At 36.8% G+C, this 25,201-nt stretch overlaps 1 protein-coding gene across 4 annotated transcripts in view; it reads left to right on the top strand.

Annotated features, from left to right (window-relative positions):
- Positions 1-25,201, top strand: part of LOC6032991 (papilin) — a 176,027-nt gene that overhangs the window by 136,587 nt on the left and 14,239 nt on the right. For all 4 annotated transcript variants that reach the window (XM_038248486.1, XM_038248470.1, XM_038248481.1 and 1 more), the window contains exons 2-5: positions 5,958-6,124; positions 16,825-16,885; positions 19,898-20,109; positions 20,418-20,478. In XM_038248486.1, coding sequence (XP_038104414.1) covers positions 6,120-6,124; positions 16,825-16,885; positions 19,898-20,109; positions 20,418-20,478 — 339 coding nt within the window. In that variant the 5' untranslated portion in view covers positions 5,958-6,119. The remainder of the gene's footprint in view (positions 1-5,957; positions 6,125-16,824; positions 16,886-19,897; positions 20,110-20,417; positions 20,479-25,201) is intronic.

Raw genomic sequence — 25,201 nt, forward strand, 5'->3', positions numbered from 1 at the left:
CGCAGTTTTCCCGGAAATTGGAAACAATTACGAGGGGCGGCGTCGTCGCCGACGACGGTGCGGGAGGCATCTTTGGCAGGTCGTTGACGTGACAAGCACTTTCGGGGAAGATTCATGACGCTTTCTGACAAGTGATGAGAGGCCACGTTCTTGGGTAGTGGAAGCTTACGAGAGGGTTGTCGCCGAAGAGTTTGGAAAATTCGTACAAGCGTATCTCAATCTGTTGAAAATGTTTCCAAGTTCATGTAAAATCAAATTCAATTAGGGGGAGAGGGGGTAATATGCACCCCCTAAGGGAAAACTGTGATTTCTCAACCATTACAGCATTACTGTGGAAGAATTTTGTTCGATGTTCTAAAACAACTATTATTCTTCGTCATCCATGTGAAACAAGTCTTAAGATACCTCAAAATAGCTTGAAAATATCAAATTTCTAAAAACATTTTTGATTCATTTCAAACAACCATGCGGGGCAATATGCACCGCAACATTGGGGCAAAATGCACTACAACAACGGGGCAAAATGCACCACAACATGGGGCAAAATGCACCGGGTAAAAGCAGTTTTCACTAGTCACCACTAGATGACACCGCTGTTTTTACAAAGGAGCTTCCCAGCGGTGCATTTTGCCCCGACCACGCTTTTTGCAGAAAATTCAATTAAAAATGCATTTTTTATGTTTTTGGACTCATCTATCTACAGAATAATGAAAATTATGGCAAAAACTATACACCTCAACACTTACAATACCAATAAATGCTTTTTATATTGTCCAAAAATCATATTGAAAGTTCAATAAAAATTAGATCAAAACACAACATTCTAAAGTTTTGCAAATAACTTTGGCTGTTTTTATCCTACCATGCTCAAACTTTTCCAGCATAGTTTTACAATGTTAAGCTTCCAATTTCTATGATTTTTTCCCGGAAAATTCTTCCAATTACCGAGAAAAGCAGGGGGTGCATTTTGCCCCGGGGGTGCATATTACCCCCTCTCCCCTTAAGTAATTTGAGCTGATTTCAAACAATTGACTTGACTGTTTGATCAATTAATTCGGAAATCACTTCCAGGGATCAATTTCACTTTGCTCGTTAATCGTTCATCAGCACTGAATAAATATTATCCCCCGCCACTTGAAATCAATCCCACTTCAATCGGAATAAAAATCGGATTAAACCGACAGCGCTCGCTCGCACCGACAGCTTCGCGTTACTGATCGCTAATTAGGCGCGAACATAATTGATTGCCCCTTGCACACCTGAAATGTTTGCTCATCAGCCGTCATCTCCTGTTCCACGTGACGTGCAGAGCATCCTCAATCACACGAAAATCATATGTATTTAGAAGGAATCTTTCAAGGTAGCGACACCTTTAATAGGCTTTGTTTTCTCTTGATATAGTACATCCTCTACTAGATTACGACAAAATGACATACGTACAAAAACAAGGATTTTGGGGGAAAATGTCAGATTTATTTCACTAAGTCCAGGATTTACCTCAAAACCGATCTTAGTAAAGTTGGTTGTAAAAAATCTGAGTGATTTAAAGTTGAGTTGTAGAATTGACAATTCACCTTCACGAGCGCAAACCAGGTGTCACAATTCCTGCTCAATTTTCATCTTTTCACGCTGGTTTGAAACCGTTTGCCAATCAGCTCAATAGACTGGAATTATTACCGCTGCTAGTAGTGGGAAAACATGTCACGGAACACAGAATCGCGGTTTGCAGAAGCCCTAGCGAATGCTTCTTGTTAATATTTCATCGTCTGAACCCATGAATTCATTACGCTTGGTGTCCTGGGCAATATCGTTGGATATGCTCAAATCTATTATTGAACACTAGGGCAAGCTTCTATTTTTTTATTACGGACTTCAAGATACTAAAGATACTTTTATAAAATCACCTTAAATGACCAAATTTAAATTTATTATAGAGCAATTCCAGCCCAAAACAGGAAATTTTTAGGTACTTTTTTCTCGACCCTCTCCGATTTCAATGAAACTTTGTAGACATGTTATCCTACGCTTATGTAAGCCATTTTTGTGTATGTGGAGCTAATTCCACTCGATAATGACATTTGAGAAGAGCGTAAGTGTTTTAAATATTTTTTGTAATTTGTAACTCGAAGCCGTTGCATCATATCAAAAAGTGGATAAAGACAAACTTGTAAGAAATTTTACGGACTTTCCGAAAAAATCCACCGAAAGAAAAAAAACACGCCACTTTTATGAGATGTTCTGATATTTATTTTAAAAAGTCAAATTTTAAGGTGAGCCCACGATTTAGCCAAAAAAGGTAAAAATAGACTCACGAAAAATGCAGGATGGTGCAACTCACCTAAAAATATACAAAAATCATTTACTGTAACTGTTTTTTTTTTAAAGTGCGTTGAGAACGTCAAAATTTTCAAAAACCGAATACGGAAAATCGATTTTGCAGACAATTTTACATAAAAGTCCTTAAATTGAACACTGTCTTTAGTCTAATCTTTGCGAAGTTACAGCGGTTTTAAAAATAAAAATGCCGAAAAAACTGGGTTTTCAATGCTTTTTGGCAATTTCTGTATGACAGACTTGATTTTTTAGTCTCGTGAATAACATTACCGGGTGGTATTTTATCAGGTGAGTTGCTCCATCCTAAATTTTTTGTGAGTCTTTTTGTATCATTTTAGACTATTTTCACAAAAATTTTGAGCGAAAAAAATCGTGGGCTCATCTCAAAATTTGACTTTTTAACATAAAAATCAAAAAATCTCATAAAAGTGGCGTGTTTTTTTTTTTCTTTCAGTGTACTTTTTTCGGAAAGCCCGTCAAATTTCCAACAAGTTTGTCTTTGACCACTTTTTGATACAATGCAACGGCTGAGATACAGAAATATTTTAAATTGTGAATTACAAAAATATTTAAAATACTTACGCCCTTCTTAAATGTCATCATAGAATGAAACTGGCTCCATATACACAAAAATGGCTAACAGAAGCGTAGGACAACATGTCTACAAAGTTTCATTGAAATCGGAGAGGGTCCGGTACAAACGATTCCCTATTTGACATGGAATTGTTCATAGGTAATTGAAGGTAAGTAATCCACGAGTGAGATATTCAGAGTGAAATTAGTGGCTTCAAAAATAATTGAGCGGTAGGATGACAAGAAAAACTAACTTTATCCACCTACGTGGTTGATGCCTTCCTCACTTTTTACCAACAATGGGTAATATGAGTGGTTTGGACACATATTTCAGCTATTTTTTTTTTTTATCTAGAAAAATACGTACACACATATAACTTCAGTAATCATAGCTCGTGACAAGGTTGCCAGATCAACAATGTTGTGAGCTCGTTAGAAAGGTTTTTCGATTACCTAACCAACGATGGGTCAGATGATGGATCCGGACATCGTTTACATACATTTAATTGGGATCCGGCTTCAAAAAAGTGCATTAATATCACTTAATTAATCACTTAGACAGGGTTGCCAGATCTTCAATGTTTTGAACTCGTTGGAAAAGTTTTTTGATAACCTAACCAACGATGGGTCGGATAGTGGATCCGGACATAGTTTACATACATTTAAGTGGGATCCGGCTTCAAAAAAGTGCATCAATATCACTTATGTGGCCATATCTCGAGGCAGGGTTGCCAGATCTTCAATGTTTTGGACTCGTTGGAAAGGTTTTTTGATAACCTAACCAACGATGGGTTGGATGGTGGATCCGGACATAGTTTACATACATTTAAGTGAGATCCGGCTTCCAAAAAGTACATAAATATTACTTAAGTGGCCATATCTCGAGACAGGGTTGCCAGATCTACAATGTTTTGGACTCGTTGGAAAGTTTTTTTGATTACTTAACCAACGATGGGTCGGATAGTGGATCCGGACATAGTTTACATATATTTAAGTGGGATCCGGCTTCAAAAAACTACATAAATATTACTTAAGTGGCTATATGTCGAGACAGGGTTGCCAGATCTTCAATGTTTTGAACTCGTTGGAAAGGTCTTTTGATTACCTAACCAACGATGGGTTGGATAATGGATCCGGACATAGTTTTCATGCATATAAGTGAGATCCGGATAAATGTGAAAACACATTTTTATATATAACTTTTGAACTACTTATCAAAACTTCAAACAATTCAATAACGATGTATGGGACCCTAAACCAAGTCGAATGCAACCGGTTTGATCAAAATCGGTCCAGCCAGTGCTGAGAAAACTTGGCAAGAATTTTGAACACATACATACATACACACACACACACATACACACACACAGACATTTGTTCAGTTTTCGATTCTGAGTCGATAGGTATACATGAATATAGGTCTACGAGCTGTTTTTCAAAAGTTCAATTTTCGAGCAGGATTATAGCCTTACCTCAGTGAGGAAGGCAAAACTGATTGAAGAAATACCCCCTGTTTTGATTCTCTAGGCAATAATAAGTAACTGTGCCAATTTTGAGCCTAATCGGTTAAGGTTAAGGGGTCGCTTTTTATCGATGAAGTTTGTATGCAAAAATCGAAAAAAATGTATGAGAAAAAGCAAAAAAAATCAAAATTCACGACGGTTCCGTGAAATATGTCGGATCATTGTCCACTGTGAGATTCTTATGTAAAATTTTATGACAAACAGCTTTGTCGCAGACCACAAAACGATCCGAGTGAACCCTGACGCCGTTAACTACGTTTTATGTATGAAATAGTAGTTTATGCAACAAGTTGCAAAAAGAGGATTTTTTCAGCACGAGTCGTACATTTATAAATACGAGTTTCATACAACATTTTTTGCAATTCCAAAAAACACACACTGAGTGAAATTTTTAGTCAATTTTTCATGTATTTTGTCAATAAATCGTTTAAATCATTTTTTTGAAAAGTGTTACTTTTCGAAACAAGTGCTGAAAAGTTCAACTTTTCAGCACCCATTTGAGTGCTGAAAAGTAGAACTTTTCAACATTTATTTTGAAAAGTGTTGCTATTCGATTCTGTTATTTTTGTTACAGAAAAGTAGGCTATTTCGTCGTTCAAGAATGACAGGGAAAGTGAGTAGTTTCACGACGGAATTGCATAATAGTAGTTTTTAGCACCAACTTCAACGATAAAAAGTGACCCTTAACCCTTAACCGATTTTGCTCAAAATTTTCAAATGTTTTTATTTTTGACTTATGAATCGAATCAGGGGGTATCTCTGATGTCATTTTTTTACTGTCACCCTAATGGAGAATTAGTGCTGTTCTCTACTCCCACTTATGCAATTTTTAATTGTATGCAAGTGCGACGAACCGCCCTAATTCTCCATACCGTAAACTGGGGTCAATCGGGACACATGGGGCGAATTGGGACAGCAGTTTTAACCATGTTGGAGCACAATATTGTGATTTTTCTGGTTGGTTTCGGTTAGAACAAACTCAGACCAACAAAATGTGTACATCCATTTCCATATATAAAAGCTTTAAGTGCTTTAAAAACTGCTGTCCCTATTCAGACTGTAGTCCCGATTCACCCCAGGTTGCGGTACTTACTTTGGGAAAGACATTCGGCCCTGTCTAAATATTTTTAAATTTTTTTAAATGTACGTGTTTTTGGGGACCCTAAACTACTTGCTTCCCTTCGAGTTGAGCCTGCGCATTCTTTTTTGTCATTTTTTTTTTGCCAGTGTAATGAATCGAGCATCCCCAGGGTTAACTCCTCCTCCATATACTGTCGTTATAATTCAACTTGCTCTGAGCTCCCAAGACCAAACATCAGACGAACTCATCGTTCCGTGCCAATCCGAGCGACATCGCGGTCGGTTCGCGAACGGCTCTTTAATGTTTGCCCAAACGTCATGTGTTTATCTCGGTGACGAGAGGCGTCGCCGCTAAATTCAACATACTATCTCTGCAGATTGTTTATTTATTAATTCAAGATGTAAACTTAATAACCGATTTGTGCTTATGTTTCTCCCCCTTTGCAGATAATGCTGGCTGCCGAAACTGGACCCGCCGCTCCAAATGAGCGTTTATGAGCTAAACTTAGCAGCGTAGAGGTCCAATCCCAAACCCCCATCTCCTTCTTCGAAACCAGTTTTATGGACGACTTTCGACGATAGCATCGCTTCTTTTTAACTAGCAGCAATATGAGGTACGTTTCAGTAGATTTAAATCATGTCCTAGGTTCCCTTGTCCGTTCACAATGGACGCTTTTTTTTATCGTTTATCGGGGTCGGAGGGCAACTTTCAATTATTCCATTATCTGAAAAGCATGGGCGGATAACGGATAAGAGAGGGGAAACAGCATTAAATCACTCCATTTTGCAGCTGGCCCATAGTGGTGCGATGAAGCAAATAATCGGGAATTGTTACGACACACCCCGGAATTGAAGCTGGCAGCAGATGCCATCGAAGTGGCATGATGGACCGGAGGGTTTGGGGAAATCATAATTGCTTTCGGTTCATATCTTTATGAGCCATGTTTTTCCGGGATCAATTTGGGGCAGCACAACACTTTTTTTCGGAGAGGGGCTGGGAGAACCATAAATTCTGGATGGGCTGCTGCTACTCGACACACCGACCCAAATTTGGGGCACGTCTCACACGAGCAGTTGAAATTACTAAAGTGATTATGGCTTCGGTTGCAAAATCTCAACTCAAGAGCGTATGTACTCGAAGAACGATTGCCGTTTCTTTTGGCGGGTTTTGAACTGGTACCAAATGTTGCCCTCCAAACCCTGTTATTAACCTTTTCACTCATCTCTGCACCGAAACGTGCAATTTTTCTGTTCCAAACACACGCCAAAAACATTATAATTCACTTTTGATGCATCTGCGCTGGGTGAGGTTTCTGTTGCAGTGGATTGTTTGTTTACATCTTTGCAACATTGAACGTGTAAACAAATCGCGGAAGCGATCGGAAACTTGAGAGAACTCTTCTTGGAATGGCAATTATAAGCGAATGCCACCTCAAATGGAAACGTCAATGCTCAGTTCCTGGAGTTACAGGCAAAAATAACTGATGATTTCAATTGCATATTAACTGCGATTCGAAAGTGGGAATGTCAATCTGTCAACAATAATTAATACTCCTGTCAGATCATGAAGCTTTTTTTTTCAATCCGCACATGCCACAAGTTCTAAATTGCTTGCATTGCTTGCATTGAAATAAATAATTTGTTTCAATGCAAATGATGCCAGCAATTTTGAACAGAACTATTCAAATGTCATATATGTTAGTGAAATTGTTTATTTCGTGGCTTTCTGGGGCCATTCATAAACAACGTGGATACTTACGAAGGGAGTTTTGGCGGTTATCTACTACACGGAGAAAAATGATTTCTCAAAATCGTGAACAAGCGTTCATGAAATTCGGAACCACGAACAAAGTGTTCAAATTTCATGGTACGTTTTTCAAAATCTTTTGCTCCTCGAATTGAACGAATTGATCGAAATTTTAGTTTTTGTCAACCATTTGGTCAATATTTGAAGCGTTTGAGATAAGAAACCGCATTTTAAAGCTGATTGACGAATATTTTTTTATTGCACTCCGATGCGATGGCGAAAGATTGGCTGCGCTAAGTTTTGATTAGATTAGATTAGGATGAATCAAAAATTATAATCAGCGTTTCCATACTTTTGAAGATACTAAAATGTGTGTAACAACAATCTTGGTGCAAAAGCTCTGGTTGATGTGCACCGTTCATTTAAATTTTAAAGCCATACACAATTTCCAAAAGGTGTTTTTTACTCTTGAAACATCCATCACGGCGCTTCTGATAGCGATGAAAATAAATCAATATTTCAAGATATTCTTTTGATGAAATTTTGATATTTGTTTTGAATTTACCTGTCCTTTTAGGAGGATAGCCTAAAAGAATCACTTCAACTGCCTTCAATACCTTTTTGAATTTTATTAATCCATTTGCTTAGGGAAAAACTATCATATTTTAAACAGATCAGAGTATCGGAAGATCGCGGAGTAGTTGTTCTCTCAAACCTTGGGTGGTCGCCAAAAACTAGTTCAAGTACAAAATTTATTGTGAAAAATTCTATGAGGTTGTGTCAGTTTACTTGCCCTGAAAAAAAAACAACGGAAAAAAATGAATATTCCAAAAGCAATTAAGCTCAAATGTGAAATAAATTGAAAAAAAAATGTTGTACGATCGATCCAACCAATTTGGAGTTTAATTTCCCCTTCATATTGGCAGCACGCACATAACACAGCATCTCTTTAGCGCTTTTCATCACTGCCAAATCGGCGGATGTGATACCATTCACTGCCACGGAAATTTGTATGCGTGCGTGTGTGTGAGGTTTGGTGGTTGGGTGATGCTAAAATGTAAACAATTATCTGGGAGTGTTTAGAATGGCACCGATTAGAATGCAGAGATGAAAGTCAAATTATTTTGGGGCATCAAATTAACAAGACGGTGGTGACATTGGGAGGGATTTTGAGTAAATAAATGATGAAACCGTCAAAGGTTACACGAACAGGGTAAGATTCCAATAAACAAATTAAATTGAGTTTTCATCCTTGAATTCTATTTGAATTGGAGAGATTTTATCAAAGTTGCATTCGAACAAAAAATAAATAAGTTTTTTTTTTCAAAGTTTCCTTTTCATTGCAATTTCTTATTAACCGAGTTTCAATAAACTTTTTTTGTTTGAGGAGCGAGTGATACATAACAGTTTGAGAACTTTCGATTTCCAAATAACCTTGAATATCTAATTTCTCACAAGTTTTCCAAATCTTTCTCGCACTTAATCTTGTAGACTAAATATCGCATATTTTATTTACACTCGCCAATTTTCCGCTCCAAATTTAAACACCGAAATTACGCACAAATTTGCGTGCGCATGTATGCGTGTGTGTTTGCTGACACCCGATTAAACACGCACTGCCGCCGGTTTGTGCAAACAAATTTTTAAATGTTGTTTTTAAAGCACTGCAGAACCCTGCAAGACGCGTAATTCAACCTAATTAACGACCGGCTGTTTGGTTGATTTTTGCCATAATTGCGTCATGAAAACACAGCGGGCGGGATGATGTCAAAAGATACTTTGGAAACTTTGGTATTTCGTCTCGAAGACTTGTTCGGATTAAAAATATGAATTCTAGATTAAATTTTCAAAAGGTCCTATCTGCATAGGATTCCATGAGGGATAACACGTGGTTTATGGATGATCCAAACAGAAAATCGATAATCTTTGCATTTAACAACTCCAGTACCGAGAATGCCTTGACAAGATTACAAGAAAGATTTGGATTGATTTAACTTTATCAAAATTAAATAAGGTAAAAGACCTACTCAAACTTCAGTCAAGCTTTAAATTATTTTATAAAGTCACTGCAACCTAGGGGAAATATACCCTTTCTAATCAAACACCTATCTTCGTCATAAGGAGTGTTTGATGCTCGATTAAAGTTCCAAAAATACTATTTAGGCTATAAACTTATATGGAATTGCTTCCAACTACCGGCAACATGTTCTTTTCAACATTAGTAAGTCACTCACTTGAAAAATAATCCCGAAACATGTAAATAATTAGCAAGCGCCATAAAAAAAACAAACGCGCCAAGTCATTTGACGTTTGACTTTTGACGACCCATTCCAATCGAAGGCTGAAGAAAACCGATCGAGAAGCGAAGACAAGTAAAGAACAAAGGGTGGCCACCAACACCACAAGCAGCGCTTGTTGGAGTGAGCCAGTGATGCCGTCTTTCTCTATAAATGCTACTTTTCGTGAGTGTTCGCTTAAAATTTCATCACAATTGGCAGCACTAAGCCGACTCAAAAGAGCGCTGGAAGAAAAAAACCAAGCTGAAAATAGAAGAATGGGCGTGGCTTATTGCATCCTCGTCTGATTAGAATACATTTGGGAAATATTGTTTTCAAGTACTTATAAAAGGAATAGAATAACTTATAATAAAAGTGAAAATGAGCAGAAAAGTTCACAAAAAGTTGCTCTACTCGTTGGCTTACTTGGTTTTAGTAAATTTCAAGGAACACTCCAGATTATCCTGCATCATTCAAACACGACCGCTTATTTGGCTTGAAATAGGTATATTTCCCCTACGCGTTGACATGAAAAAAGAGCTTTCCCTGAATCAAATTAACCCGCCAATCCGCGGTAGCATATTTTCCACACTTGCGCCCAGCTCGATCCGACCTCTTGTGTATTAAATTAAGCGAGATAAAATGTGCCACGCAGGCAAAAAAAGATCCCCGCGCCCGTGACCTACACCCTCAACCCGGAAAATTACACGCGCTTTCAAGGACCCAATTTTCCGCGGCTCAAACTCGACGAGGATGGCTGATTTAATCATCACATCGTCGCTGTAGTGCTTACTTGTCGTACGTGCATTTTGGGCCAAATTGAGTTAAGAACGCAATTTTGTGCAGCTCACAATGCCTCACCTTTTGACCTTCACATCCCCAAAATTCGATTTCACTTTTCATATGAAAGAAGTTTCAATCTTGTCGTGCTATCTTGACACAGCCTGAACGTTGATGTAAGTGCGACAATTGGCCCAAGGGATTTCAGGTCAGAACGCGCTTGACACCTGAACGAGCTCAACTACCATTAATATTTTCAATTATAACTCGGGACTCCAGCAACCAAATTTAACCAAACTTCACGACGACGCACAGAATGATCAACTATACAAAACGTGATTGTTATTGTTTACATTTCGTGCTCTTGTTTTTGCTCATTCAAGGCCAAACATTCAAACGCGTTTTTCTCGGAACGTCAAAAAGCGACGTACGACAAGTTAGCACGACAGCGTCGACATCATGTCCCTTGCATCGGTGCATAGGTGGCTGGCAGTGCGTTTGGCCGGATTGTGGTGAATTCGGAATATTCGGATGTAAAAAAAGAGGTACACAAATTTTACCACATTTTTTTCGGAACTGGGGCGCCCACGTGATCGAGCTTATTTGATGGAATCATTTTTTTCCACCGAATGTCAAATTGCATTATAACGAGGTGCAACGATTATTGTATTAATTAATGGCGGGATTAATGCAGCACCGCGGACTCGCGGAAAAGGCAGGTTTAAAATTTCCATTACACTAATTGGCTGCTCATGGAACAGAATAACTCGGTTTGGTGGAGTCCTCGGTAGATTTTTAAAAATTCGAAATATTTTGGGTTGTCGGGTTTCCGCGACCTTTTGTGGCCTTTTCTACTGTTGGGCTTATTATTTGGTATAATAATTATCTATGCAGAATAACTTCTGAGAATAACAAAACAATTGTGTTGTATTGTGTGTTTTTCATCTGAAAGTTTTTTCAGGGGTACTTTTTTGTTCTTTGTCCTCGAAAAACCTAACAGGCTCAATCGGCCTTGACATCACGGAGCCGTACCTTTATTTATAGATTCGTAATCTATTGCTCTTCGTCTTGATGGTTCGAATATCGCTTGGTTTTCTTCAGCCTTCGATTGGAATGGGTCGTCAAAATTGAAACGTCAAAAGACTTGGCGCGTTTGTTTTATTGATGGCGCTTGCTAAATAATTACATGTTTCGGGATTATTTTTCAAGTGAGTGACCAACCATCGAAAGCGCCGTGAATAGTGCGTCCATCCCGGGAATTCCCGGGACAAAAATCCCGGGATTTTTCCGAAACCGGGAATTCCCGAATCCCGGGATTTTTCATATTTTGTCCCGGGAATTCCCGAAATTGAAAACATATCAAATTTTGGTCTAGAAATTCAGATTTGGTTGTGGAAATTAGTAATCGATAAGCATTTTAAAGCATTAAAATTTTTATTCGGCATATAACAGCATTAATTTGGCAGGGGAAATTGTTCGAATTTTTGTTTACAGAGCCGCAAAATGCTTTGCGCCTTAGATATTTTCTGCTAAATTTTATTCATCTAAAAAGAGACTTTTTATTATATTCACGTTTATTTATGTCTTTAAACTTGAAAAAGCATAATATTTTAAAAAAATATTAAACTTTTCATCCTAAAACGGCATCTGGAGCAAATCAGGACAAAAGTAACGAATTAAGACAGCTGTTTAAGCTAGTTTGTTTTTTGAATAATGTTCTGATGGAACAGGAACAGATCAAAACAATTAATACACCGATTTCCAAAATTATTGCTCTAAAATCTCCTGTACCTATTCAGACCCCAGTTGGTAGTTGGTTGGTAGTGACTTAAAGATATTTTTTAAAATATGTTTTTAAATATAAAACATAAAATTCTAAACTTATCCAAAGTGTTACATTGTCTGGTATAATTTTATTTCTTGTTGTTTTAGACACTTTCAATGAAAAAGCTTATAGTATTATATAAATGTTATATTATATAAATAAAAAAAAATAGAAGAAATATATTCAAAATTCTGGTTCAATTAAATTCCAAAGCACATCAAAGCACACTTTTTTTTAATGTGTTTTAAACTATCTAAAGACTGCTGTCCTTGTTCAGATTGAAGTGTATCTTATCACCATTAATTGTTTTGAGCTAATTCTATGATTTAAACTAGAAAAACGTAACAAATATAATGAAAACATAGATCTTATGACTGCTGCAAAAATTTCCCGGGATCCCGGGAATTCCCGGGATTAAAAAAATATTTTTCTTGTTTCCCGGGAAATTCAAAACCCGGGAAAATTAGACAATTTTACATAAGTGTCTTCATATTGACGATCCTTGTGAAGTTTCCCAATCCTTGTGAAGTTTCAGCGGTTTTAAAAATAAAAATGTCGAAAAAATATTTTTTGCAATTCCGTCATGAAACTACTTACTTTTCCTGTCATTCTTGAACGACGAAATAGCCTACTTTTCTGTACCAAAAATAACAGAATCGAATAGCAACACTTTTCAAAATATATGCTGAAAAGTTCTACTTTTCAGCACTGAAATGGGTGCTGAAAAGTTGAACTTTTCAGCACTTGTTTCGAAAAGTAACACTTTTCAACATTTTTTTTATTTAAACGATTTATTGACAAAATACATGAAAATTTGACATAAAATTTCACTCAGTGTGTGTTTTTTGGAACTGCAAAAAATGCAATGCAATACTTGATTTTTTCAGCACTCTTCGTATTTATCCAACTCGGTGAACCTCGTTGGATAAATGTACGGCTTGTGCTGAAAAAATCCTATTTTTGCAACTTGTTGCATAATAGTAGTTTATGCAACAAGTTGCAAAAAGAGGATTCTTTCAGCACGAGTCGTACATTTATCCAACGAGGTTCACCGAGTTGGATAAATACGAAGAGTGCTGAAAAAATCAAGTTTTGCAACGAGTTCCATACAACATTTTTTGCAATTCCAAAAAACACACACTGAGTGAAATTTTATGTCAAATTTTCATGTATTTTGTCAATAAATCGTTTGAATCAAAAAAATTCTGAAAAGTGTTACTTTTCGAAACAAGTGCTGAAAGTTTAACTTTTCAGCACCCATTTGAGTGCTGAAAGTAGAACTTTCAGCATTTATTTTGAAAGTGTTGCTATTCGATTCTGTTGGTACAGAAAACTATTTCGTCGTTCAAGAATGACAGGAAAAGTAAGTAGTTTCACGACGGAATTGCAAAAACTACTATTTTGCAATTCCGTCGTGAAACTACTTACTTTTCCTGTCATTTTTGAACGACGAAATAGCCTACTTTTCTGTACCAAAAATAACAGAATCGAATAGCAACACTTTTCAAAATAAATGCTGAAAAGTTCTACTTTTCAGCACTCAAATGGGTGCTGAAAAGTTGAACTTTTCAGCACTTGTTTTAAAAAGTAAAACTTTTCAACATTTTTTTGATTTAAACGATTTATTGACAAAATACATGAAAATTTGACATAAAATTTCACCCAGTGTGTGTTTTTTGGAACTGCAAAAAATGTTGTATGGGACTCGTTGCAAAACTTGCTTTTTTCAGCACTCTTCGTATTTATCCAACTCGGTGAACCTCGTTGGATAAATGTACGACTCGTGCTGAAAAAATCCTCTTTTTGCAACTTGTTGCATAAACTACTATTTTTATGGTTTTTTGGCAATTTCTATATGACAGACTTGATTTTTCAGTCTCGAAAATATTTTTCGGGAAAGCTTGTCCAATTTCCCATAAGATTGTCTTTGACCACATTTCAGTTGGATTTATGGGCTTATTGATATAAGCTAATTTCATTGCTCATAATTGAAAACATAACAATTTTTTTCAGTGTAGTATAGTAACCTGGATAGTAAATTAGCTCTAATCATTAAAAACGAGTTATTTTGAAAACTGGTCTCAAGACAATCTCATGGGAAATTGGACAAGCTTTCCCGTAAAAATATTTTCGAGACTGAAAAACCAAGTCTGTCATATAGAAATTGTTAAAAACCACAAAAAAAAAATTTTTCAACATCTTTTCTTTTGTTGTTGCTCCCAGTGGGAGCAGGGGGTTATGGTTGCCACCCAAAAATCAGTGGTGAGGTGGTTTAAAAGGCAAATCGCTTAACCATTCGGCTAAGTAGCGGGACTGTTTTCAGGGGTACTGTGAAACTTTTTTTTTTCTTATATTCAAAATATTAATATTCAAAACTAGCCCGAACCTGCTCAAAATTATTGTCAGGAAAATTAATTCTGAACAATTTTCGTGTGATTTGTTGTTTTATTTCCATTGCAAGTCTTTATTTAAAAATTGTCACCTAATTTTTTGAAGGGTGACAAGCGCCATAAACTTTGAAAAATGCTGCAAAGTTAATTAGGTTCACTACACTCGCTGCACCCACTCGCTGCGTTTTCCGCACAGCTGAACCTAAATTGAAACTCCAAACCCACATCTAACAACAAAACTGCAACAAAAGTTTCTCAATCAGTACCTAACCTGATATCCTCCAAACCACCGCAGTTGTCCCTCTTTGTGCCATTGATTGTTAATTCACGATGGCACAATTAGGGTAAAAACCACACACGCGTGCGTGATTCGTTTGAATTCAGTCTGCCAATAAAACTAACAAACCGTAAAATGACGTTTGTTTTACTATCCAGCCCAGCCCAACCACCACTCGTCAAGCTGGTGGACAGAGGGTGTAATTTATAATTGGGAGGGAAAATCGCAAATTTCGTGATTAGACTAACAAATCTGTGCGCGATGATTGTGGGTTTGCGAGGTTCATGTTCAATAATTAGCCAAGCCAGATTAGTAGGTTTGATGAACTGGAAAATTGCGCGCTTTTCAATTAAAATTTCAGCGATTTCCGCAAGTTTTTAACTTCTGAAGAAGACTAACCCCAAAAGCCTGTCGACTTTCTCTGTTTGGTCAAGCGTTTTGGAAAATCTCATCCCGGTTTCAGGTGTACAGTCCCCTTCACCCGAGGACCCTTGATGTAATTTGATTTGAATTTGTTTTCCCAGGTGCTCATTCAGAAGTTTTCTGTGGATGGTTTTCCACCTGTAATTTTCACACTGACCAAAAGCAGACGTTGACTCTCGGAACTTTGCGGGAAATAAGCTGAACCAGAAGGACCACGTTTTGCTGTACATGGATGGCAGTAGGCTTTGAATGGACTAGAACTTTAGACAACGTCGGGTAAAGCGATCAAAATTATTCTAGTTCTTGAAAATGAATTAGCCCTATTCGGACCAAATATTTGTTGGAAATTATTCCCAGTTATTCAAATAATAACCTTTTAAAAAAAAGTAAAAATCAGCTGTGGAAAAGAATGAAGAAAGTAGCAAAATTGCTCTTAACCAGGTTTTCGTCATCAAGCTTGATTGATTGAGCTTGATGAAACGAAACTACTCTTAGAAATCAAAACCATATTTGGCATAATTACTTCACTGTTAAAACAGTTTGACCCCAACGCACCCTCCACAGGTGGATGTATCTATTTTACACTCTTCTCAACAATCACTACAAAAAAGGGACAAATAAACAAAGCCAAACAATGGCCACCTTGCTCTCTATCTCTCTCCGGTCACATTTTCCACCCTTTCAGCAACTTTTCCCACGTAACCGGAAGCGGAGAGTTCCAGCTTTTTGTGTCAGGTCCTGGCAGTACAAGCGTACATGGTCCTCTACCTGGTTGGTACTCCCGACGCCAAAAACTTGAACCGAAAGCAATTTATTTAGGGCAAAGTAGCGTAAATAAAAGCACTTGACATAATTGAAAAACTCCACCTTCTGTCCCAGGACCCGTGGTGACTGGCAACTCCTGGTCCTGTTCTGTCCCGTGTGTTGTTTCTGCATTTTCGACAACCAAATCCCACGTGCCAGCAAGACAAAGCACATGCACCCACGTTTCTTGTTTCTGGAGCAGGACTGATGGTTTTATATTTCTTTTTAATTCCATGTGGACCACCTATCCCATTTCAGTCAGGGGAAGTTGGGCAATTTATTGAATGATCGATGAAAAAGGGTCAAAATCTTAAAATAATTGAATTTCAGATGCTTGATAACCTCACACTGTATTTTACCATCATATTTATGAGTAAAACTTCCAAGTTTAAATGTACTTCCAAGTGAATCTCTCAGGGATTTCCAACCTAAGCACTTCTTAAGAGAGGATCGCCTCACATCCTCGATGGGAAGCGTATGGCCAAATGGACCACAAAACTAACCGTTTCCTCCTCCCCCACACACGCACAACCTTCTCAAAGGTGTCGGAGGACTCCCTCTTGTGTAAACTTTCCCCCCTTTTGGAAAAGAATGCAAAATTTTCGACATCCCAGCGCAAAGAAAGTTTAACCTACTGCCTGGTGGAGTGGTTCCGGAGAAGAATCTTCTTCTCCGGGTGTTGAGCAAAACTTGTCAAGAATGTGAAAATTTTAATTAGTTTTTAAGTGAGCGAGATTTTAGCACCTGAACTTGTTTTCATCACATTTTTTTTCCTTTTTTCTTTCTTTTCAGATATTTACAAATTATAGTATTTATAGTAGCGCACCAAATTAGTTTATCCTATTCAAGACGGGTAAGTTGCTAGCGTCAAACACAGAGTTGTGTAGAAAACTGGGAAGCAAACAATTTCAAGCCGCAAAAATTATTACATATCTCCAACCAACAAAAGTCAAAATTTGTATTTTAGCCTGCCTTACGGACGGATTTTCAAATTGATTTGATATCTTCGTGATAGTTTAGACGATCAGAAAATTAGTAAAACTCTTCAAAACCCATTTTTAATTCCATTTTTAACAAAAAAATAAAATTGCTCAATATTTTTTATGAGATTTTCTAAACTCAAATTTGATGTATCACATTTTCGAGCATTGACACTAAACGGTCAAAACCAATTTCATTTCAAGAAATATTTAAAGATTTGACATTATGTTTGAATGTATGAATCTCCCATTCTTAGAATAAATTCATGGAGACGTTTTGTTTTGGCTTCATCTCCGAGGAAAGCTGAGCAATTCTCTACGAAATCGGTCTTTTTTCTTAAATTTTTATTTTTATTTTTTTTAAATCCGACTGAAACTTTTTTAGCGCCTTCGGTATGCCCAAAGAAGCCATTTTGCATCATTAGTTTGTCCATGTAACTTTCCATACAAATTTGGCAGCTGGCCATACAAAAATGATGTATGAAAATTCAAAAATCTGTATCTTTTGAAGGAATTTTTTGATCGATTTGGTGTCTTCGGGAAAATTGTATGTATGGATACGGACTACACTGGAAAAAATGATACACGGTAAAAAAATTGGTGATTTTTTATTTAACTTTTTATCACTAAAACTTGATTTGAGCGGGCGTAATATTGAATTTTTGGCCCTTTTGAAACGTTAGTCTTGGTTTAAAAATTTTCAAAATATTTTTTTCGAAAAGAACGGAAAATTTCACGAATGTTTCATATTTTAACATTGAAAATCGGACCATTAGTTGCTGAGATATTGACATTAGAAAATGGTGTGTTGTTTGGGTGAGACTTAGAAAACATCAATTTTCCTGTTTTTAAACCTTTGCATGGCAATATCTCAGCAACTATGGGTCATATCAACAAAGTCCAAAAATGCAAAATATAGAGAATTTTCTCAGCTTTTCAAAAATATTTTTATCAAAGGTGGGCAAACTTGTGCACTTATTTTAAAAAATGAAAAACTGCGACTATTTTCTATAAAAGTCACCTAAAAATGGATTTAACTTGAAAACGGTGCACTTTATCCAAATTTCATAAAAGTACTTGTTGATTGCAAATTTGATTTTACATCAAAAAATGAAGTTGAAAATTGATTGCGACCAATTTTTCGATTTAAAAAAAAAAATCAGTATTGATTCAAAAATTCATGACTCGCTCAAATATTTTTTGAACAACCTGGAAATTTCTGAAAAGTTGGCATTTTATGTCCTCTAAAACATATCAAAAAATAAAAAAAATAAAAATAGTTTTTTTTGCAAATCAAGTTTTGGTGACAAAAAGTTAAATAAAAAATCAACATTTTTTTTATTTACATTGTATAATTTTTTCCAGTGTAGTTCGTATCCATACCTACAACTTTGCCGAAGACACCAAATCGATCAAAAAATTCCTTCAAAAGATACAGATTTCTGAATTTTCATACATCATTTTTGTATGGCCAGCTGCCAAATTTGTATGGAAAATTATATGGACAAACTAATGATTCAAAATGGCTTCTTTAAGCATACCGAAGGCACCAAAAAAATTTCAGTCGGATTAAAAAATACAAAAAAAAATCGAATGACCGAAATCCTAGAGAACTGCTCATTTATGTTTGAATGCATGAATCTCCCTTTCTTAGAATAAATTCATGGAGACGTTTGGTTTTTACTTCCTTTCCGAGGAATGCTATTAAAATCACTTGAAAATTGTCCAAAATAATATCACTTTGTTTTTTTAGAATGAAACCATAGCATTTATACCTGAAACATATGGAAAATGAGGGTGTTCATAAAGACCTATTTTTACTGATTGAGATGAGAAATCAACAAAGCAAACATTTTATAAAATAAGGTTGTTTTATCCATCCATGATTTATTTTTGCCGTCAAAATCCGAAATCAATTCCATTAGTGAAATCATTGTGTGGATGCTTTTCAATGTGCCCTTCTTTTGAATGTGCGTTTATTAGCAATGTATCACTCATTTTACTTCAGTTAAATGAACCATTATCCTGCCATAACTAATTCAGCAGTGTTTAAAAACAAAGCAAGCGCCCGCATCCGTTGTTCCACCGCGACGCACCACGTGTGAAACACTAAACGTGTTGACTGTAAACAATTCCACGTGTGCATAATGCATCTCGGATGGCCATGGATGGTTTGGGAGCATTTTTTTATTACGTAACGTAGTAGGGTAGGAGGGGGGGTCGGAGGCCGTGTTACGCTCCATACAAAATTTTTAAAATTTGTATGGAAATTTTGTTACGAGGGGGGGGAGGGGGTCTAAAAGTCCGATTTTTCGCGTTACGTAATAAAAGAACGCTCCCTTTGGTTTTCAAAAAGGGGTGGGCGAGATTTCATTGTTGTTCTGCCGTTGGCCATGTGACCTAGGGGAACAGCATCTAATTCCAGCGTGCCTCTAATGTTGGCAGGTCAGAACTTTGACATTCAATTAAAGCTTATTAAAAGCGTTTTCAACTGAAATCGAGTGATAAATAGCTTAATAAAAAGTGAGCAAGCAAGTTTCTATCAAAAGTTTTGCAAAATTAGTTGTTTAAATAGTGAAAATCAGCTAATTGGATGGAATTAGGAGCGAGTGCTTGACCTGCCAAACATACGAGAATTTCCCCTATTATGCCTCGCTAGCGATGCGAAAAAATTACCTCCCTCACTGTACTCGAAAACTGAGGAAAATGGTTTTGTTTTTTAGGTTATGTCCTAATTGAAATAGTTGTTTGACACCCTTTGTTACCAATAATCACACATTTTCAACCTGTAATGGATTGCTTCTCGATGCATAACGTTCCATTATGTTCCCCGCTGATGAAACATTTGTAACGTTTCCTTTTGTTTATGAATTTCACCCCGACAGTTTTACGTCCGCCACAAACGGCAATATGGCAGTAATCTGTACCTCCCGGAGAGTTACATAATTCCAGGCGATGGCACTGGCGGCGGTGGAGGAGGTGGCGGCGGCGGCGGTGAGGACGACGACCAGTGGGGACCCTGGAGTGCCCCGTCCGAGTGCTCGCGGACCTGCGGTGGCGGAGTGGCCCACCAGACGCGCGAGTGCTACAATCTAGGGTAGGCAACCTGGCGGAACACGCCGTTTCATTTTGTTTGTTTGTGGTTTGGTTTGATTTGTTTACGGACCGAAACCTAGACCTAGACCGTCGGCGACTTTGGCGGACAGACAAATAGAGTTGGAAATTGAGATTTTCAAATTAGAACCAGCATTGAGGCACTTGTGCAGTACAAAATGTTTTGCTCTGCCTTCAGCAGTTGGCCGATCTCAAGTTTCAGCTGCTAAAATTATGTTTTCTGTTTACATTTTCATCGATTTTGCAACACAACTCGGCGTGGCGTGGATTCAACGGAACGACCTACCACAGTCCAGATGGTCAGTCCCGGTGTCGAGGGGGAAGTCGAAAGTATTTCTCCTGCAACATTCAGGTAAGCTAACAATCGTGCCGTAACTACTTCTCGACATGAATGGTCATCTCAAAAATTTCCCCAAATTAATCTTTATTTAGGAAATTTTCCAATCCTCTGTATAATATCTGTTAGATTGTTGAGTCATCTCGTTTAAATTAACCCAGCAATGGTGGAATAATGATGTTTATTCCGAGCCGCGCGTTTAGCACTTTCGCGGCACTAGTGTTGGATTAATGTTTATGTTCACGCTAATCGAGCAGCACCAACCGCCTCCAAACAGGGAAGGGGGTTGAAGAAAGATTTAGTGGAGCAATTTAGCGCGTGAACCATGTGTTTTATGGACCCCATCGACCAGCCCGTTTTCCTTCGGGGTTGCCTGTGAAACCATGTGGAGACGCACGATGGATAATTAATTCGCCGTGAATCACACCGCGTCCGGAGCACGTGGAAGGGATGTTGGTGGAATGTAATTCCCGTGCAGGTGGAAATAGCTGGAATAGTTCAAGTTTTTGTCAATGGTCAGGAATTTTTATTGGAGCACCCACAATAATAACAGGCTCTATAGAGACAAATGTTAGCCTGTGTTTAGGGATGTTATCATTTTTTATACCATTCGTCATGATTTTCCAAAAGCTAAACCAATTATTTGAACAGAATTGTAATTAACAGATCTTTGTTTTGTTACATCCATCAGGAAGGAATTTCAAAAAGAATTAGAACCAACTTTTTACAATTTTATGTGAGTTCGATTACATTACCTAAAAGCGTTTTCAACTGATATCAAGTAATATATAGCCTAACAAGAAATGAGCGTGCAGTTTTCTTACAACAAAAAAAACATTATAAACTATGCTTCAGGTTAGCTAAGCTGCTTCAGTTTACCTTCAGAGCAGCACGAGATGAATTTTACCGACGATATCTCTCGTCGCGTAACCTGTCGTTGTCACACCTGGGTTTTTCTGTCAACAAGCGGATCTACCTGAACGAGAATCTGACAGAACTCGCTAGATCGATCAAAGGGAGTGCTCTCAAAATGAAAAAGGACGGCAAACTGCACAGTGTCTTCACCAAGGACGGATTCGTGCAAGTGAAGGACCGCGCGGAGGATGAAGCTCGGCCAGTACATTCTGTGGAGCAGCTGGCCAACAAACCCTTTCCTTGAAAACGCCCTCTTTTCCTTCCCACAACATCCATGATTCCTTTCCTTAATCCCGGTGTTTCAGTCCTTCCTGAAAGTTAGACCCTTCCTGAACAAGTTATTCATCTTCCTTCTAAGTTAATCCTTGACTCCTATCCTTAGTTAGTCCGTGACTCCTTCCTTCCTAAAAGTCTTCTGGTGAACGTGGTGTACTGACTGCTGGAGTGCTGGGAATGCTGCTGGAGTGGGAATGCTGCTGGACTGCTGGGAATACTGCTGGAGGGATGCGAATGCTGTTGCTGTTTCGGATGCTGTAGTTGTTGTTGCTGTTGCGGTATGGTTGCTGTTGGACTCTGCTGCCGCTTGCGATGGTCTTTGCAACTCTGACCTGCTGAGGACTGCTCTTAAGTAATATTTCTGTCTATCCTTTCTACCTACTCTACTCTATTCTACCCTATTCTTTTTGATGCTATTCTTCGTGAAACACACAATTCGATAAAAGTTTTAATAATTGGCTTGAAAATCTAAGAAGTATGATAAACGATCACTCTTTATTGTTTTGCTCTGTTAATTTCGTAATGCCAAACTTTTATATGCATTCTTCACCTTTCCCGTCATTTGTTCGCGATGTTCGCTAGTAATGGCTTAGCCCCGAAAGCAAATCAAAACGCGTCCATTCCACGTATTGTGATGAACTGTGCAATGGAATCTGATAAGCTCAACATATGCCATTTGAATATCCAAAGTTTATGTGCGAGAAATTTGAGCAAGTTTGAAGAATTTAAGCTATGCTTTACCAATAGTAAAGCAAACATTATTTGTGTAACTGAAACTTGGCTTACAGATAAAATTGAAGACGAATTGATATCCATTGATGGTTACGAATTGATTAGGCATGATAGGAACCAGCAAACTCGTGGAGGTGGTATTTGTGTGTATTTTAAAACAAACATACACTGTAAAATTTTGTCATGTTCTAAAAATGATGCAAATAATATAACTGAATTCATAATTCTTGAAATTGAAATCGCAGGAGAAAAAGTTTTACTTGGTGTTTTTTATAATCCTCCAAGAGTTGATTGTTCAACTGTTCTCTCTCAAAAATTAGCTGATCATTCTTTAAATTACAATAAAATTATACTTATAGGTGATTTCAATACAGACATCAGAAAATCATGTGCTCATACAGACAATTTTCTAAATGTTACTGACACATATGGATTAAATTGCATAAATACACTATCTACACATTTTCATTATGGAGGAAGTTCAATGATTGATCTTCTTTTAACAAATGATCCAAATTTTGTTCTTAAATTTAACCAAGTTTCTGCTTCTTGTTTCTCAAGACATGACATAATCTTCTCAACTTTAAATCTAAATATATCAAAAACAAAAACCTACAATTTATTTAGGAATTATAACAAAATAAATTTGCCAGCTTTAGATCATGCTGTGGCTTCTATAAATTGGGATCTCTTGTTTTCAATTACAGATCCTGAAATTGCTCTTGATGTTTTTAATGTTAATATTAAAAAACTTTTCGAAAAATTTGTTCCTTTGTGTAAATATATGCCAAAACAAAATCCATGGTTTAACAACGAAATTAATAAAGCTATGATTGAAAGGGATTTGGCTTATGGTTTATGGAAAGCGGATAGAAGTACCTTAAGGTTTGATGAATTTAAGATGCTTCGGAATAGGGTAACTAATTTAATTAATATTGCCAAGTCAAAATATTTTCTAACCAGTTAAACACTACAGAAACAAGCAAAACTTTATGGAAAAAACTCAAAGTAATAAATGTCAAAAGTAAACAACCGCGAACAGAGAAATTTTTTAATTCTAATGATGAAATAAATGATTATTTTAGTTCTAATTTTACACAAGATAATTCCTCTCCTCGTACCTTGCTGCCTAATCATAATGGATTCAAATTTTCAACAGTAGAAACAGTTGATGTTATTCTAGCACTTAGTGCTGTTAAGTCTGACGCAATCGGTCTTGATCAAATACCTCTTAAATTTATTAAGCTGATATTACCTTTAGTTGTAGATAAAATAACGTATATTTTCAATTTAGCCATCTCAACATCAAAATTCCCAAGAGCTTGGAAGTCAGCGAAAATTATTCCGGTTAAAAAGAAACCGAGAAGTCTTGCTTTAGATAATTTACGCCCAATTAGTATTTTGCCTGCTCTCTCTAAAGTTTTTGAGAAAATTTTGAAAATTCAAATACAAACTTATCTGAATAATTTTGATTATTTACATGAATTTCAATCAGGATTCAGATCTAAACATAGTACAACTACAGCCTTACTTAAAGTACATGATGATTTATTAAAAATAATAGATCGCAAAGGAGTTGCGTTTTTATTGTTCATAGATTTTTCCAAAGCTTTTGATCGTGTTTCTCACTCTAAATTAATCAATAAATTATCTTTAAAATATGACTTTTCTATAGAAGCAGCAAAATTAATTCAGTCTTATTTAACCGAAAGAACCCAGTCTGTTTTTTCTAATTGTACATTGTCTAGCCCTGTTGTTATCATTTCTGGTGTACCGCAAGGTTCAATTCTTGGTCCAATTTTATTTTCCCTTTTTATAAACGATTTACCATCCGTTCTTAAGAATTGTATGGTTCATATTTTTGCAGATGATGTTCAATTGTATTTAGCCTCAAATTCTCTTACCGTTACTGAAATGGCACGGCTTTTAAATGAAGATTTGTGTGAAATTCTCCGCTGGTCTACCCGTAACTTTTTGCCGATCAATTCTTCTAAGACCAAAGTAATGTTCATCTCTCGGAACAAACGAGTTTCTTCTTTACCTGTAATTTTCCTTGGACAAAATATCATTGAATATGTTACTAATGCATTAAATCTTGGAATAATAACGCAAAATAACCTAGAATGGGATTGCCATATAAACAGCCAATGTAGAAAAATTTACAACGGCCTTAGGCATTTGAAAATCACGGCAAGCATGTTGCCGATACAGACAAAGCTTAGACTGTTTAAATCTCTTTTACTTCCTCATTTTATGTATGGTGATGCACTTTTTCTTAATGCTGCAGCTAACTCTATAAATAAATTACGGGTCGCCTTAAACGCGTGCGTACGTTACATCTATAACCTATCAAGGTATGCTAGGGTTTCACATCTTCAGCATAATCTACTTGGTTGTTCATTTAATAACTTTTATAAGCTTAGGTCCTGTCTTACTTTATTTAAAATTATAAATACCTCTACCCCTAGATATTTAGCAGAAAAACTCCAAATTTCTCGCAGTATACGTACTAGAAATTACATAATACCACAGCACAGATCATCACATTACAATGAAAGCTTTTTTGTTAGGGGCGTTGCTAATTGGAATCAACTTCCTGTCGTTATTAAAAATATTCGTTCTCCAATCGAGTTTCGAAAAGAATGCATAAATTGGTTGGGCATGAGAAATTAACAAGCGCTGATAGTGATTAAGTTTGGCAAAGCCATATAATAATAAGAAGTACTACACACTCTTGAATTCTGATTGTAGTAATTGAAAAGGAGCAGTCCTTACTCTACATGTATTAATAAAGAATTGAATTGAATTAATGGTT

The sequence above is a fragment of the Culex quinquefasciatus genome, chromosome 1 (assembly GCF_015732765.1).
Source record: "Culex quinquefasciatus strain JHB chromosome 1, VPISU_Cqui_1.0_pri_paternal, whole genome shotgun sequence".
Lineage (NCBI taxonomy): Eukaryota > Metazoa > Arthropoda > Insecta > Diptera > Culicidae > Culex > Culex quinquefasciatus.